General features: G+C 37.7%; 1 protein-coding gene across 1 annotated transcript in view; it reads right to left on the reverse strand.

Annotated features, from left to right (window-relative positions):
• The window catches only part of MCC (MCC regulator of WNT signaling pathway), a 386,214-nt gene that overhangs the window by 290,963 nt on the left and 75,905 nt on the right, over positions 1 to 19,346 (reverse strand). The window contains exon 3 of the mRNA XM_031673172.2: positions 12,792 to 13,039. Coding sequence (XP_031529032.2) covers positions 12,792 to 13,039 — 248 coding nt within the window. The remainder of the gene's footprint in view (positions 1 to 12,791; positions 13,040 to 19,346) is intronic.

Below are 19,346 nucleotides of genomic sequence, written 5' to 3' on the forward strand. Positions count from 1 at the left end.
AGAAAACACTATAAATACCAAAAGAAAAATCTGACAAGGTAATTTTTTGCATTAAAATTTACCTAGAACTGACTGATATGCACTCATAAAATGAGAGCTAAATAAATACACCAGGTACTGGATTAAATTCTCCTTCAACTAGATTTTCTTGTAGATAGCAAACTTAGATGGATCAACTGGAAACCATACAAAATTCTTCCAAAACAACCATAAAAATTTAATTGATTTAAACAGTCATTTATTAATGCCCTTTCATTTATGTTGTCCAGTGAACCTGCAGTAGTCTTACAAGAGATAAAACAGGAAGCAAAATAAGCCTTCCTGAACCTTTTGCAATTATAACGCTGAGTGACAATTTCTCTAGAATGAACAATGGACAATAAAATAGTCCGGCCAAACTAAACACTTTCTGTGAACAGACTGAGCTCTTATCTCAGCCAAGTAATCATTTTTATTCCATAAAAAGTATCTAAAATCATGCCAAGTTGCACCACTGCCACTGAAGTTGGAATGGCTTCAGCATCCCATAAAAACAGTGGCACAATGGACTGCCTCAGTTAAATCATGCTGGAGAGAAAACAGATGAACAATTTTATTGTGTTCTGTGTGGTTCAAAAGATACAATCAACACAGGTAATCACCGGCACCCTTCATGCCAGGGTTACCACCTGAGATAAGCACACCTGCATTTCCATGAACTCTTTGTTTCATGCTGACTAAAATCAAGTGATTAATGCCTCTGGGAAGTGGTCGAAAATAATATATTTACAAAGAGCAGCACTAAATAGCTTGAAATGCCAGTAAAGGACAAAATCAGGGGTGGGAAGGGATAAATTGGAAGTTTGAGATTTGCAGATACTAACTACTATATATAAGATAGATAAACAACACGTTTATACTGTATAGCACAAGAAACTATATTCAGTATCTTGTAGTAACTTATGGTTAAAAAGAATATGAAAACGAATATATGCATGTTCCTGTATGACTGAAGTATTGTGCTGTACACCAGAAATTGACACACTGTCAACTGACTATACTTCAATAAAAGTATATCTTTAAAAAATTGGTGCTCAAAAATATTTTTTAAAAGACAAAACTGGGAAGTAAGACAGGAGTTTGCATTACTTGAGACATCATTTTACAAGAATTTAGACCACCACAGAAGCATGTATTTTACTACAGAAGGTACTAATCTACAAAAGAAATCTAAAATATTTAATATCTCAAGAAATACCCGAGAATCCAGTGATCTTATACATGCTTGCTTAATAGTTAAAAAACAAATATATCGTATTTTCTCTCTTCCTTCTGTCTGCAGTGACTGCAGAATGGAGACATGAAAGCCAGTGTACCATAAATAGAATTTGACATCTTAAGTGGAAGAATTTAAAGTTTACATGCACACATACACATATACGCAAAGAACTGAAGTTCAAATATACCCAATAGAGAAATAGTTTCATCCTGATTGAGAAATAACATGCCAATGACTCTTTATCATTCTCACTGTCTCAGATGATGTCAAAAACATCTGTTGTCTTTGGTTTCACATTGTTTTGCACTCACATTGAATATGTGTGTTCAGTTATCTGAGAACATACAACACCTTAAATAACCAGTGAGGCTATAATTTGGTGGTGTTGGGAATGAGGGAGAATGATTTACAATGTCCTCTCCCACTGTCTTATTCAGAAGATCTCTTAATCTCCTCATGGCAAGTGACATGACTTCTCAGACTAAACCCAAACAGATTTCCTCTATTTTAGTGTTTCATGTTTTCCCTGGCTTAGGGGAAAGGAGAATGTTTTGTTTTAATGGATGATGCTGGTTTTCAGGTTACTAAATTTGTGAGCAATATTAAGGACACTATTATGTTATATCCTTAATTACGCTCATAATTTGAAAGCAAGGTTTGCCACATATAAGCTGCTTCTGGGTAATCAAGATTTTCCTGCAGGATTGCTTCCCTGTACATGCTGAGTTGGACCTTCTATTCTTTCTCTTTCTTTCTCTCTTTTCTTCCCTCCCTCCCTCTCTTTTTCTTTCTTTCTTTCTTTCTTTCTTTCTCTCCCTTTCTCTTTTTCTCCCTCTTTCTCTCTCTCTCCCTCTCACCTTTTCTTTTTCTTTCTTATCAAAGCCATTGCAATAGCCACTCCAGAAAATGCCTTTGCTGATGATCTAAACAGTGTTTGGGCAGCCTTAGGTCTTCTTTACTCATTGCCCCTGATGGGCTCTGCCTGGTACCAGAGCAACTATCAGCTCAAATGTCAAGAACCTGAAACAGCCCAAGAAAACAAACTCAAAGAGAAAGAAGCTCCAGGGTTTATACACTTCTAAAGGGATCCTTTAATACAGTGTTTCTCAGTCTTTTCCATGAAAGAACTCCAAAGACAGAGGAGAGTCAAAGAAGTCTGGGGGATAGACTGAATTACCTCCAAGTCAGAGATTTCCTTGAGGTCTCATGTTTTACCTTGAAAATTCATTTGAATTTTGAATTCTACTCTACATCTATCGGCATTTATTTTAATACAATTTGAAAAAAATACCAAGTTACACAACTTTAGCTCCAAACAATCAATTAAATTGATGGCTTAAGAAGATGTACCACATTGTTTCTGGGGCTTTTAGTCCTCCTCCAACCCCCAACCACTTCCGTGTGCTCCCCAAACATTCACATAATGAGTCTGAGGGACATTTAATTTAATTGCAGGTCACTTACTTTCTAATGAACTCTTCTCTAGCTCATCACCACGCAGGTGTGTTTTCTTATTTCTGCATCCTTCTAATTCTTTCCAGTTCCCTAAGGCCAACCTGGGCTTTACTTTTTACCAAGAGTCTTTTCTGGTCTCCCTGACCAACAATGCTTTTCCTGTCTCATCTCCTTTAGCACATCTTGTTTACCTCACATATTTTTCACTCCATCATATATAATCTTTCAGTAGTTCTATTCATGTATTTTGTTTTTCTAGCTTTATTATTATTGAAGTATAACATATGTAAGTTTAAGGTGTGTAAAGTGATGATTCGATACACATACACACTGCAAAACGATCACCACAGCAAGTTTAAACTCGTTTAATCCCTGAACTATGTTAGTTTTAGGGATTCAGTATTTTTGTAGATTATATTCCATTACAGGTTATTACAAGATAATGGGTGTAATTCCCTGTGCTACACAGTAGGACCTTGTTGCTTATCTATCTTATACATAGTAGTGTGTATATGTTAATCCCACACCCCTAATTTGTCCCTCCCTACTTTCCTCTTTGGTAAGTTTGTTTTCTATGTCTGTGAGTCCGTTTCCATTTTGTATATACATTCATTTGTATTATTTTTTAGATTCCACATATAAGTGATATCATATAGTATTTGTCTTCACTAAGCATAATATTTTCTAGGTTCATATGGACCTAGAGATACATGTGGACACACTGTTGCAAACAACAGTATTCCATTCTTTTATTATGGCTGAGTAATATTCATATATGCATATACATATAAATATATATATATAAATGTTTGTGTTTATATATGTATCTCACATCTCTTCTTAATCAACAGACTACTGGGCTGACATCTGGGTTGCTTCCATATCTTGACTATTGTAAATAGTGCTGCTGTGAACAACATTATTGGGTTATATGTTTTTTTCTTTTTTTTTAAGTCAGTCTTTTCTTTTTTTCCGGATATACACCCGAGGTGGACTTGCTGGATCATTTGGTAGTCCTAATTTCAGTTTTCGGAGGAACCTCCATACTGTTTTTCCCAGTGGCTGCACCAATTTACATTCATATCAGTAGTGTACTAGGGTTCCCTTTTCTACACACCTTCTCCAGCATTCCCTGCCTGGCTGCTCTGGCTAGGACTTCCAAAACTATGTTATGTAGAAGTGGTAATTAAGATGGGCATCCTTGCCTTGTTTCTGAATTTAGTGGGAAGGCTTTCAGCTTTTTACCACTGAGTATTATGTAGCCATGGATTTGTCACAAACGGCCTTTATTATGTTGAGATATGTTCTGTCTATACCCATTCTGATGAAAGATTTTTTATCATGTATAACACAGGAGACAGACATATATATGAATAATTATAACAATGCTAGATGTAGGCATAGGATATAATAGAAGCAGATATAAAATACAAAATTCATTAAAAATTTTTACAAATTGGTTGTGTGACAAGACACATATGCATCTCCTAGTTGCTAAATATATATGTGTACATGTCAGTTTTATGCAGCATTATTAAAGCCTTTTGAAAACTGTAAGAGTACATATTCAAAAAAAAGAAAGGAGACAAGACTTACATAGAGAACGGCCATGTGGTGGGCATCTGCATTTTCTGCCTGCTCAGCATCCATTCACTCTTTCTATAGTGACAGCACCTTGATTCCCCGCCTCCTTTTCTCAACGCTCAGTCCATATTATGTGAACAGAAACAACTCCACTCCTATCCTACAGGTTAAGTATGTGGTCTAGGCCTGGCTGATCAGACCACTGCACTCTTCTGGCCAGAGGGACCTGTCCAGGGAGAGGTATATGGCCCAGTAAAACCTAGGAGGCCAATTTCTGGGATTTTTGTGGAGCTGCTGTGAAGAGAAAAATCCCTCTTTTCTCTTGTGGTTGCTCTAAAGAACGGGAGTAATCCCAGGATTGCTGTCGGCCACAACAAGGAGCCTGAGAATAAAGCCATTTTTAAGGAAAGGGTTGAGGCATGGACAGAAGAAGACTGATGGCCTCTGAGTCCCTTGATCTATTCGTGCTACATCTGTCTGCCTAGACTTCTCCCATATACTCATGCTTCCCTCCCTCCCCCTCCTTCTTCCCTTCCCCTTCAAAATATTAGTGTTGTGTTTGTCACCTGTCACCAGAAAGCTCTAACTAATATCGTACAGAGGGAACCAAACTCAAAAAGCAGGTTTGAGGAGAAAGTATCAACAAGAAGGCCAGCAACACTGAAGCTAAGCATTCATCTGAAAAAGAATAAAATACTGCCATTTGCAGCAACATGGATGGACTTGGAGATCATCATTCTAAGTGAGGTAAGCCAGAAAGAGAAAGAAAAATATCATATGATACCACTCATATATGGAATCTAAAAAAAAAAAGGAAAAGGAAAAGAAAAAGAAAAACAAAAAAGAGGACACTAATGAACTCATCTACAAAACAGAAACAGATGCACAGACACAGTAAATAATTTTATGGTTACTGGGGGAAATGGGTGGGAAGGGATAAATCTGGGAGTCTGAGATTTGCAAAGGTTAACCACTATATATAAAAATAGATAACAACAAATTTCCTCTGCATAGCACAGGGAACTATCTTCAATATCCTGTAATAACCTTTAATGAAAAAGAATATGAAAACAAATATATGTATGTATATGCATGACTCAGACATTACGCTGTACACCAGAAATTGACACATTGTAACTGACTGTACTTCAATTTAAAAACAAAAAAGTGATGGGGAAGAAGACGAGATAAGGTAGGAGCAACCCACTGGATGGTAAGCAGTCTCGACACCTCAGTTCAGAGGTGAAACTGTAGAGTCTATTAAAGCAGAGAAAGGAGAATCAGTGCATTTTTACCATGAGTACATATTTAAATATTAGGAAGTCATAGTAGCATCAACTGGAATCAGGCAAAAAGAACAGTTAGGAGGAAACTTCAGTAATTCAGAGGATGGGGGGGGAGGACGCAGATCTGGACCAGGGCAGTGCCAACCTGAGAAGTATGAACAGACAAGCCAGTGGGGATGAGGGACTGCACAAGAACAGGAAGGACAAAGATTAATGAAAAGGAATACAAATGGACTAAGTTAATCAAGAACTAAGTCTACCCACACTAAATCTAAAAACAGTCGGTCTACAGACAGTTGCTGGCAGTATCCTCAGAATGCAACAGCAGAACGTAACATGGTACCTATTACTTAAAGACTTTAGAAGCTTATTCTAACTCCCAATTTAGAAGTAGAATAAATAAACATATTGTTTACCCTATGACATGGGGCTTAGAGTATGTAAAAGCTATCAGTACCACCAACAAAAAAGCAAACTTCCCGAAACCTTCAATTGGGCTAAAAACTACTGTAACTTTAGTCTGGTTTTATGCTAGCTGGGCAGTATTTTTAACAATGAATCACTCTCATGAATGATTTTATTTAAAAGACTCTGTGTTGATTGTTAATTTCTCATCCAGGGTGCATAAAGGAGTTAAACCTTTTGTCTTAATTTACCAGCCAGAACTCCACATACTAGTGTCAATTTAATTGGATTTAAAAGTGTTGAATTCTTGTCTTACTTAATTTAACCAGTTTTAAGGGTTTAGAAAAATATTTATACACAGAAAAAAATGCAACAATATTTAAGAGTAACAGTCATTCTGAAAAAAAATTGGGATGTGTCAGGACTAGACAGGTTTGGAGTATATTAACTAATTGTGGTTTTTAATTTTTTAAAAGCCAGACGCTAAACCAAAATTCTGGGGTCTGCTTATTTGTATCTTTAAATCTGCTGAGGAATCAGAATATCTCTTTACATTTCCTTCCTCAGGCTTGTGGGGTGTGGAGTCTTTCCAGTCTGAGCTACATATTCTTTGATCTAATTTTTTACTTTGAGTTCCTATTAAGGACAATTCTTGCTATTAGTTTCTCCAAGAAACGTCAATACTTTGTATGTTCCTCCTGGACCACAGGGCCACCGTCAGAGCAGTAACGAAGGTTGACACCTCAGGTGGGAATATATTTCAAGGAAAGGCCAATAAAGCATCTTTGAAGATACAGGTTATTGGAAATTGTGCCCGTTGTTCTAATCTTAGCATAAATTAAGTTTAGTTGCATTAATTAGCAGGTTTTAATGTCTACTGTATTAAACAATGTTTTAAAACCATGGGAATTTGACTCAAATCAGTTCTTGGGCTCTCTGAGACCTGACCAAAGGAAGAAAAACAAGTACCCCCAAAGATCTGGAAAGCACAGACGTGTAACAACCTCATCACACAAGCTTGCAGGCTTATATCAGCTCTCCTCAGGCAGTTCAGCACTTTTGTTCAGTGGTCATCACCCTGAAGCACTACCTCTTCCACATAATTCACATATTGGACAGGAATGTGGAAATCACCTGTAAAGTTTACAGCTTGGTTGAAGTAAAAAACTGTTTATTTAAAAGGGGATGTTTGAATAAAAGGCTCTCTTGCAACTGCTACATATATAAATGCCTAATGCTAGCAATTTTTTTAAACTCCAGAGTCTTTTCTCATCACAAAGAAAACTGAAAAAAACTTAAAATCACAATTTTTATATGTGATTTAAATTTAAATCTTTTTAATTTTAAAATGAAAAATTACAAATCACAAAACTTGTAAATGAAAATTATGAATAATTATAATGAATCTAGATTATTTATTTTGGGAAATAAATTTACACTGGGAAACTAGGCAGCACACACACAACCACATAAATAATGTATGCTGTCACTTTGTTGCCAAAGAGATGGGCTTCTCTCACAGGCATTGTCCTCAGATCCCTCCTCAAGACCCTGGGGACCGTGTGTCTGCAATTGCTGGGAGTGGCCTCTGGATGGCAGTGTTCTCTTAAATTTGCATCTTGGTCATCAAGACAGTTTCTAAGCAAAAATTAGACTTGGGGGGACTCAAAGAATTATCTCTTTCAATAAGTAATGTCTTAGCGTTCTCAACTCCTTAGTAGCTCTGTGGCTTACAGCAAGTTAGTTAACTTCTCTGAGTCTCAGTGTCCTTTTCCTTACAAGGAGGATTCTATTATTAAACTTGGAAAGGAGTCACGAGGATTAGAGATGATAATGATGATTAAGCAATACTATTATTTATGGAAAACCTAATGTGAATAGACACTGTAGGGGAACTTGACAAGTGACATCTCACTAGTCCTTCCAAATACCCTATAATGTAGATATTAGTACTCTACCTTTAGAGACAAGAAAAGTAAAGCTCAGAATAATCAGAACAGAGCCTGAGTCCCACAGCAAGTCAGTGGTAAAACTGGGATTTTTCTTTTTAGCGTATAATACAAGCAAATTCCTAGAAAATTGCTTTGCACATTGTAAATATTGGTGATTTTTAAACTTCATTTATTACTCTTAATGCTATAACTATTAAATTTTATATAGCTGGTACCTGAAAGGCATAACATTTTAAAGTACTATTTCTAAGATGACTTAAAATAGATACAAAAATCTATTATGATCTAGTTGATCAGATATCTTAATTTTTCCCCAAAGTGTATTTGAGAAAAGCCAAAGAGAAGATCTGTAAATAAAAGTTTATGGTCAATTAAGTGCGGAAAATGCTGTATAGTTCATTCTTCTCCTGGAGATTCACAAGAAACATTAGCACATCAAAGGCTCTGAGATGTCTCCCAGTAAAGAAAACTGTTCATCTAATTTAACCCAAAGTTTTCAAATGCATTTCTTGAAGAAATTCTTTCTCCACACAATATTTATGACCACCTCTTGAAATCATTGTGCTGAGGAAAACATTTGGGAAAAAAATGAATCTATTGAAATTCCTCTTCCCAATTGAGCATGTCATGTTTTGACAGGTCTTCTTTTTCTGTCAACTCAACTCCCCACTGTGGATGTGCTGTGAAATGACAGGGCTGACAGTAAAATTTTTCTGACACTTAACTGGTAAACCTAAGTTTCTCTCAGGCTTTTCTTGCTACAGCACAGCATTGTTTCTACTTCCCTTCACGATGCAGTCACAGGTAAAATTTCAACCCTTTCCTGGAACTCCTGCTCGTAGCATTTCTCAGATTTCCTTATAGACCTTATCTTCCCCACCATTCAATGGCCTCTAAAGTTTCACTGACTAACTTAGACCTTATTGAGATCTGATTTGTCATGTGCTTATGACTCCACAATTAAATTATAAGTTACTTAGTGTCTGGAGATATGCACTGCACCTCTGTGAATCCCTACAAGAGCGTGAACAAAGAGCACTGCTCATTCACTCATTCATTCCTTCAACAAATATGCATGGAGCACGTCCCATGCACAGGTACTGTTCTCAGGGCTGGGGCATAGCAGTGCCCCAGCAAGGCTATCATTTTTACTCTGCTGGAGCTGTCATTGCACTGGGGGAGACAGATAAATAAGTGTTTGAGTAAGCACTTAATACAATGTCAGATAAGAATTAGGGGTGTGAAGCAATAAGGGATGTGAAAGAAGAAATGAGGAGCGGTTACCTCAGCTTGGAAAGGCCTCTCCAAAGAGGGGCTATTTAAGTTGAAATCTGAATAACAGGAAAGAGTCAGCCTTGCAAAGAGAAGGTCAGAAAGAAGAGTGTTCTAGATGAGAGGGAACAAACAGGGTGATGGCTGGAGGCTGGGTGAATTTGCTAGGTCAGCGAAACAGCAGTAAGGCCAATGAGGCTGAAGCTTATGTCATGGTAAGTCAGGGGAATTGTTAGGAGATCAGCTTCGAGTGGTGGGTATGTGCTAGACTGCGGTAAGGAACTGGACTTTATTTTAGGTGATACGGAAGCTATGGAGCGTTGCAGGCATGGGGATGACCTAAGTATGTTTTCACAATGTTAAAAGACCACTCTGACTGCAGGGTAACAAATGAAATGTAGGGAGTCAAGGGAGCAATCAGGAGGCCAGGTGCAGGTTCTTTTAGTAGCCGAGGCAAGTCATGATGGTGATTTAGAAAAGGGTGGTGGCAGGAGAGCCAAGGAAGTGGACAAGTTCTGTATGTACTTTGGTGACAGAGAGCAGGATTTGCTGCCTTGAGCAAACTAGAGGATGTGATATTTCCTAGATGGGGAGAGATGGGGGTGGGATTCCTCCCAGGGAGAGAAATGACCCTGGGAAGAAGGGTGGGGACAGGAACCAAAAATCCTTTCTGAGCATGTTAAGGAAGGTTGAGTCTGTAGGACATCCAGGGATATGTGTCGGTTTTACCTGATTCTGAAGCTCAAAGGAAAGGGCAGGTCTAGATACACACATTTGGGAGTCACTGACACAAAAATAGTATTTAAAGTCATGAGACCACATGAGATCATCTAGGGAGAAAATGTGATCCCAAAGCACCTCAAAATTTGGGAGTGGTCCAGGAGAAGAGGAGTGAACAAGAGAGAAGGAGAGGAAGAGAGAGAAAGGGAAGTCAAAACAGTAGACAGAAACCCAGCAGAAGGTGGTGTTGAGAAGTCCAAGAAAATAAAGCACAGCTGGAGAGAAGGAGTAGTCAGCTGAGCAAATGCCAAAGATCTACATGAAGACAGGGGAAGAGCCGCTGGGTTGGTCAACATGGAGGCAGTCAGAGCAGGGGCAGGGAAGGGCTGATGCCTGGAGCTGGGAAGAGTGGGTTGAAGGAAGAATGAGAGACGAGGACTGATAAACACTCAACATAGACTAACTCTTCAAGAAGTTTTGCTGTGAAGAGGAGCAGAGAAGTGAGGCAGCAGTTAGAAAGTGCATTGCTTTCAAGAAAGGGCTTCTTCCCCCAACCCCAAGATGGGGGATACTGGAGTTTAGCTCTACAGAATCCAAAGGAAAGAGGAAGGATGTAGAAAAGAGAAGGACTAACTGAACACTCAAATATTTGTATACTTATCACAGATTTTTTAAATGCATTTGATTCACATTAGACTGAATAGGAAGTTGTTTTCCAACCTATGAGTTGTAATTGTGACAATCTACAGGAAATAAAACTGAGTGGTAATAATAATAACAATATTAACTTAATTTGTGTCTAGGGCTTATTATGTGCCAGGTATTGTTTTATGTGCATATTAGCTTCTTTATTCCTCCAAATTACAATAATTATTCTCACATTACACTTAATGAGGAAACTGAGCTACAGAGAGATTAAGTAACTTGTCTAGTGTGGTATAGGCAGAAAGTGATGGAACCGGGATTCACACTCAAATAATACGACTCTGAAGCCTTCACGACCAGGATCAAGTGGAAAAGGTTTTACACGTGCTGGCATTTCCTCAGTTCATGACATGTTTTATGATTCACCTTCTTTCAGTTACCTCTTCTTTCTTTAAGAGTATGTGGTTATAGAAAAGAATGAAAGCGAATTATTTTTCAACTCTTTCTCTACTTGGGGCAATCTTAGGAGATGGTCAAGCTAATAGATGTGGGCAGCAATTCCATCACAACTGTTTGTTTCAGAATATTTTATAAACACTTACTGCACATTAAAATACAATATATTTTCTAAAGTTAGTATCATTTTTTCCATTCAAGTATTCCTTCTATAAACACATTTGATGTGCATTTATATATTTCTTTAATGGCTATATGGTATTCAATTGTTGAGACGTACCACAGTTTATTTAACCCATCAAATATATATGTGTATGTGTGCTTATGTATTTATATCAGAAGTCCAAGTTCTTGGCAGAGAAATTAGAAAATGCAGCTTAGCAAAAAGAACTCCACTCATTCTTTCATTTTATAAATATTACCGAGTGTCCATTTTACGTCACGCAACCATTATAAATCATGCTTTCTAATACTATTTAAAAGCATGAGGAAATGCAAAGGAAAAACTGCAGGATATAAAAGTAGATGGAAAGTATGTGAAAATTAGTAAAAAAAATAATTAAATCACACATATACACACACATGAGAAGTGGGGGGTGAAAATGTAAGCAGTAGTTATTTCTGGGTGGTGAGATATTAAGGATGATTTTTATTTTCTTTTGCTTGTCTCTTCCCCATTATTTTTCCATAATGAACATATATTACTTTAACACTCAGAAAAATGTTATTTCAAAAATTAAATATTTCCACATATTACTCTGAGAGCACATGCATTACCAGACATCTGATTTGAAGCTAAAATGGAACCCATTAAGATAGTAAGGCACAGGGGATATGAGGACATTTTTATTATTTCAATTACTCAATAATAATGCTCCAAATTATTCCACTGCCAGGAATACTGTTCAGGATGTGTCTGTGTGTGTGTGTGTGTGTGTGTGTGTGTGGTGGGGCAGTATAGAATTATGCAAGCTAATTAGTATATATTTAACAAATGATGGACAATTAACATGCAGCTTCTTGCCATTAGATCTTCCTAGCAGAGAAAGAAACAAAGAGAGATCCTGGAGACATTTCCAAGGGAAAAAAGTTCCCTGAAGTATAGGTAGAAAATTCAGACGCTTTGCTGCATCCCTTTGTTCAGGTTATACCTTTAAGATGCATCTTTTCTTTTAAACTTTCTATTGCAGAAAGTTACGAACATACTAAATATATATATGTATCTGAGTGCTTAAAAAGATGATTAATAAACCCCATATCCCCATCACTCAGCTTCAATAATTATCAACATTTCAAAGATTTTTCTTAAATAGCTTATCTTCCATTAGGAGGAAACAATAATACTTATGGACAGGAAAACTATGTTTGTAAAAACATTTTTAAACACTAAATTTAAAAAAAATGGTTAAAAATCTCACTGTGCAGATCTGAACCAAACTTTGAATAAGTCCCCAAATTGTTTCTGAGGCCTGCTGATGCGACGACCACCTTTCCCACTCAGTCTGCCCTGCCTCTCCCATGGCTGTCTGCGTGAATTATCACACGTGGGAAACGGAAGGACTAAAACAAAGAAAGCAGTAAACCAGGAACCATGAGGCCACAAGACAGAACTAGGGGATTAGTGAGCGCTCACCCAGGGCAAGTGTGGTCCAGAAGTCAGCCTGGGCACAAGGCTGCAGGGGCTGGGCAGCCCCTTTCAGGAAGGTCATGAAGCAGGGCGCGTGGTGCACTATCCAAGTGTCACCCGGTTGTACCTACCCAGACTGTTGTCGCTGCTTGTGGGCCAGGAGGCAATTCTGTCCCTCAGCTTCTTCTTTTTACAGCAGTTGTCTGACTTCTCAGAAAGGCCTACTTCCTCCTTCCTAATTTCTCTGACGAGCTGCATGCGGCGCCTTGTAAAATCCTGAAAGGAAATCTTTCCGTTTTCATCTGCGCCCAGTTGGTTCATGATCTCAGCTACAGATTCTTCCATATTCAGCTGGCGACAGACCATCAACAAGTCATTTCTACAGAAGGGTTTTGAAGAGAAGAAAAACTTGTTAGGAGAGACATTTGAGCTAGAGAAAATGGTTAATGGGAAGAAAAAAAAGGAGTATTTCTTGAATATATCCACACGTAGGAAAACTACTTCACCATTCTCATTGCTCCTGGAAAAGTGGTAAGTGTGCAAAAAGATCTGTTTCACTTGGATTATTCTAGACAAGAACTTTATTATTATTTGGAAGAGTGAGGCAACTTTAAATCCTTCGTTCTCTTTTTCTTCCTGTGTCCACACCCTTCCCTCCTTTTTTCTTTTGAAATTGATGAATTACCTGTAGAGTATAGCACTGTAACCTCCCCGCAAGATAAAGTTTCAGAATATAGAAAAGATAGTGTTTCTACTCTTGGCAGAGTTTAAAATCTAGTCAAATTGTAAAAGAACAACAAAGGTTTTAACAAGCTTGGTTTTCAGCTTTCTGGACCAACCAGCTAATTTTAGTGCTTCTTTAAAATGTTATTTAATCTCGACTTTCACGACTCTGTGCTCACCTCCCTCTGGCTTTTCCTGGTTTTCTTTGAGTATTTTCTGCCTTCCCATCAGCAATTAGTAACCCCTAAGCCTTAGAGCAGGGATCAAGTTCCCAAATGTCTTCCTAGGACATAATGGAAATGTGTGACAAGAGGGGTGGGTGGAGTCTGTGGATGGATTAGAGAAGAATATTCAGCATATAGGTTCTCAAACTAAAGAAACAGAAAGAAGAATAAAAGGAATAAAAACAACAACACTATGCTGGCCAAGAATGTTTATGGAGGACGTACCATTTGACTCTGGACATACAAGTCTTGTTCTTTTCTCTCTTTCTAAACTCCTTGGGGAAATAGTTTGTTCATATTGCTCCAGCTGTAAGTCTCAATAAAGGTCAAAGGATTATGAATTTAAGAGCTGGAAGAGACATTAGGCTATGACAACAAAGAAAGTTAATTAGTGCTCCTGTGTCACCATACCACCAAATCCAATCATCCGGAGAACACAACCAATTTGATGTTTGCTGATACTTGAAGCCTAACCGTGGAAAGACCAACTCTTCTCCTCCAGTCGCTCTTCACAAATTCCTTCTGGTCAACGCTAGCATGATTCCCCAAGTTCCCTAGGCTCACAGAATTGTAGACATTTTTAATATCGTCTCATTCACTCTGTTTTAACCCTAATTTCCCCATCCTGGTTCCCAGTGTTCAATTTATCACCAAATTTCTGTTGGTCCTGTCCCTGAAATGCTTTTTATTTTTTATTGAAGTATAGGTGATTTACAATGTTGTGTTAGCTTCTGGTGTACAGCATAGTGATTCAGCTATATATACACACACACACACATATATATATATATATATATATATATATATATATTCTTTTTCGTTATAGATTATTACAAGCTGTTGAATAAGTAGTTCCCTGTGCTATACAGTCTGATCTTGTTGTTTATCTATTCTGTATATAGTAGTTTGTGTCTGCTAATCTCAAACTCCTAATTCATCCCTCCCTTCCGATTTGAAATGCTTTTCTATTTACTCTTAACTATGTTTTCCAATATGCAGAACACTCTCCAAGACCTTCTTCTCAGTTTACACCAGGTTTGTTACATTAGCACATTTAGCTGTTCCCCTTGCTTCCACATGCCATCCTATCTTCATGTTTCATAAAGATTTTGACACAGAGCTATATGTGTTATTTTATCTTGTTTGTGTGTCTGTGTATATATGTATATTATATAGTGCTTATGTTTTTATTTACAAGATAGATAATGAGTAGATGGATAAATGTATAAACATGGAAGGAGGTATGGTAGATTAAATTATTAGTCCTAATTTTTCACTTCCCTGCAGGACTGTTGTACATCCGTACACTTGCCTTGGCCTTGGGGCCCTTTTCCACCCTTTTAACCTCAGACTTGACATCTAACTTAGCCTCTGGGATATATGTGTCCAGTTTATCCCCAATTGGGCTTGTCCATTTTTGCTTCTGCCATCATTATGAGAATAACAAACCATGGTAGCTATTAACCCTCTAGCCTGGGCCCCAAAATGAGTCACCTCAGCTGATCTGCAGACCTGTAGCCTAAGAAGAACCATTTCCGCTGAGCCAAAGATGTGTGATCTAGAGTAAATTCTTATTGTTTATGCCAGTGAGATTTTGTGGCCGTTCCCCAGCAATAGCTAACTGATACAATGGAATGATTTGTTTTATGCATTCATATGCTTATTTTTTTTGCCCTTCCCTGACATTCGATTGGACTTGTCAAAGATAGGGGTGATTATGATTGGTAGAGCAGGGATGCAAACAAAAAGAAAGGGTCAATGTTCAAGTCCTACATTCTAAAATAAGAATTTCTTTTTTATGGTTTTAGATAATAGTCTTAAAAATTAGGCTTGGTGGGAGACAAGAAGTTTCTTAATTTTCATAAGTTCACATAATAAGATGTTAATATTTTCTGATTTTAGTATATGTGCTGCCAAAGCAAGCACAATATTTTCTGAACAGTAGGAATATGATGCTTTCATTTTCTTATTTTTGCCCATCTGTATTTGTAACTTTCTACAACATACACTACTTTCATAAATTCCTATGTCATTTTTTAGGTTTTAAAAATGAGGATAATAGTAAGTTAGAGAAAGACCAATATCATATGATATCACTTATATGTGGAATCCAAAAAAAAAAAATGACACAAATGAACTTATTTACAAACCAGAAATAGTCTCACAGACATGGAAAACAAACTATGGTTACCAAAGGGGAACAGGGTAGGGAGGGATAAATTAGGAGTTGCGATTAACATACACACACCACTATACATAAAACATAAAGAACAAAGACCTACTGTACAGCACAGGGAACTATATACACTATCTTGTAATAACCTATAACAGAAAAGTATCTGAAAAGGAATGTATAAAATATATATATATACGACTGGATCATTTGCTATACACCTGAAACTAACACAACACTGTAAATCAACTATACTTCAATTAAACAAATGTAAAAAAAAAATAAGGATAATAATAGCACCTGCCTCTTAGGGTTGTTCTGAGGATAAATGCATGTAAAGCACGTAGTTCCTGGCACAGAGTAAGTACTCAATAATAGTAGCCGTTATTAAGATTATTTTGTAATTATTGATCATAAACCTTTCACAATGCCCCAGTTTCATGCCTAAGTCTTTAGCAATTAAGCCCAAACTGCTGGGGGGGGGGGAATAACGCTTACTGAGTTGAACTGACTCCCTTGCTAAGGGGGACCATCCTTCTGCAGAGGCTCGCTGGTCTCCCTGCCTGGGGCCCACTTACACTTTCCAACAATGGACACCCTGCTGAGAAACTCAAGTCTGTCCAAGCTCGAGATGCTCCATTCTACAAAAAGCAGCTCAAAAAAGAATCTGTGTGCTAGAAATGCCAACTCAGAGGAGAATGTGTAACAACGGCACTTCTATTTAAAAAAATGTGGGCCACTAAGAGGCTGACGTAAAATATGAAAAACAAAATAAAGGGCATTCTACTAAATTAAGTCAGGTTATAATCTTTAAACAGAAGTGCTAATTTTCTAAAAACTAAATCAAAGCTAAATCCTTTCAGTAAAGAGACAGAGAACTAGCAATAACAACGAACAAATTTGCAGGAAAAATGCAATTATCCCCAGGTTAAACATAAAGATACGAAGGCTGAAAGAGTCCTAGAGCCCAGACGTGGCAGAGCCAGGAATCCAAACCAAAGCAGTCTGATCTCAAAGCCCTTGCCCTTTCCGTGGACCAAACACCTCCTTGGATGTCCACAATACTTACATTTTGTGCTCGGAACACAAACAACGACAGCAGTAATATGAGCAGCTGATAATCAACAATCATTGATTAATAATACTTTTATATTAAACTAGAAAGACTACATACACCTATATATGTGCTACCTGTCTATGTTAAATGTGAATAGGAATAATGTTACATTTTGTTATCCACATAAGAAAACAGTTGTAAGAGAGAAAAAATTTTTCAAAAGCTCTCCTTTATACAAGCCTGGAGTACTTGGTTCACAAAGTTTTACTATTAGCCTTTGTGCTGGGCTGTTTCAAACAGGTCTCAATGGATCATACGTCCCTGGGACATGCCCCTCTGCAATGTGTCTTTGCCATGCCTCCCATCACCAGGTGGAAGCTATTTCCCTGCCCTTGAACCTGGGCTGGCCTTGTGACTTGCTTTGACCAATGGAATGTGGCAGAAATAACTAACATGCTAGGATTCCTGAACTCAGGCCTTAAGATGCCTTGTAGCTTCCACTCTCAGCGCAAGTCGTTCCAACTTCATGCTGTCCTGGTAGCCCACGCAGGCCCAAAAGTGGTCTCTTCCTCCTGCTAGGACTCTGCACCTGTACTCCACACAGCCTTGGGATAACTTTTATGTTGTTGTATTAAACTTTCCTTTCTTTTTCTTAAAAAATTCTTTTCACACACTCAAAGTCTTACCTTCCCAGCCTGAGCACAGGCTCCTGGAAGCCAGTGGCCCTGCATCGATCTCCCTTAAGCCCCTTGCAGCACCCAGCGCCTTCCCCTGTATGCAGCAGAACCCCATCACATTTGTTTTGACAAATGGATTCGTAAACTCTCAGAAGCTAAACATGATTCTTCTTTTGATGGGGTCCCCACTTCATCTGATTTCTTCCCACAAATACCTGTCTTTGTATTTTCCCACAGAAGGCAGCATATGGGATGCTCAGTGAGTATGAATGGCCAACAGACAACTTAGAAACAAACAACAACCCTGCAGCCTTAGGGACAGAGCAGCATGACAGTCTCTCTGACCTGGCCAGGAACCTTTCCCAGAGGAAGAGGTGCTAAGCTGCGGTTGTCTGAAACTAAGAAAACACAATGAAGAACTATTTCAGCGGCAATAACATTATCTTATAAGGCAACTGTCTTTAAAATAAAAACCAAAAAACTTCTGTATGTTATTTCAGAAAATACACCCATTCATTGCAGAAAATGTAGATAAGCAAAAAGAAGAAAATACAAATTACATGCTATCCTTCTACCCAGCAATAACCACAGTGAAAATTCTAATTAATTTCACAAAAATTGGGTTAACATGTTTTCCTCTAAGTTTCCTCCAAATAAAGAAATTTCCTCCAAATAAAATTTCCCTTTCATCATTGCTACAACTGCTCTAAAAGGCACTTCATATTTATTCATATTCACAGATGTATATTTTATCTTCAGAAGATATAACCATGAGGCAAAAAGTAATATATTCCAGTTTAAAGCAGAGGAACTGGCCAAATTAGATAATGTTTAGCTCTGCAGAGAACACCAATCACCAGGCAGCAAAATTAAAATATGACTGAGGATCGATGCTTCTAGATAAAAAATCACATGGTTTTACAATGTATAGCTATTACTTTCTGTACATAAAAGCCTTTTTGTCTCTTGGCTATTCTTTTTCCTTTAACTTATAAAGAAATTGAATAGTAAGTGAAAAATCATTGGAGCTATTTATCATTCAGGGAAATTCACAGCCTAACACTAGGAAGAGATGATGGGAAAGATGGGCTTCAGTCTCCCAAGCTCAGATGCAGAGATAAACACTGTTCTCCCCCACAATGACTCTTAACCCCAAACGCAGCTGGAATGAGGGCTCTGCAAAAGCAATTGTTACTTTCAGTAAGAGGGTAGATGCTTCTGTTCACAATTCTCAACTAACAGATACCTTTGCAACTATCAGATATGCCAGAAATAGTTGTTTATTTATCTATGAAAGAATTCAAAAGAAGTCTGAGTGAGAGGGGGAGGGTAATAAATAAATAAAAACCTAATTACTTCCCCTCAAAAAAAAAAAAGAGTCTAAAAGTTCATTTTGCCCCTAATTGTTCAATTTGAGTCACATAAACATGTAATTTAGGAGACTCTAACTTCAGTTTCATAAATATTCAAAGTGTGAGAACTCATAAGTCATTAAAAAACAGGCTTTCTGGTCTATAGTGGGCAATTTTTGGGGGGAGCAAATGCATTTGCCTTTCATCATTGCTTGAGTTTATTTGATCTAAAGTGAAGAACAAAACAAATAACTAAATTGGCAAACAAACTCATAGTTAAACTAAAAGGGGAAGAGTTTATTAATCTAAGGGATTTCAGCAAATTTCAGAAAGAAACTAAGGAGATGGGGAGAAGCTGAGCAGTGTGATGGATGATGAGCATGAGAAGTGGGGCTGCAAACGGTGGGGCTACCTTACTTTTCCCAGCATGGGACAGGGAGGCAGTGTTCAAGGTTGATACGTCAGGACACTGACACAGTG

The sequence above is a fragment of the Vicugna pacos genome, chromosome 3 (assembly GCF_048564905.1).
Source record: "Vicugna pacos chromosome 3, VicPac4, whole genome shotgun sequence".
Lineage (NCBI taxonomy): Eukaryota > Metazoa > Chordata > Mammalia > Artiodactyla > Camelidae > Vicugna > Vicugna pacos.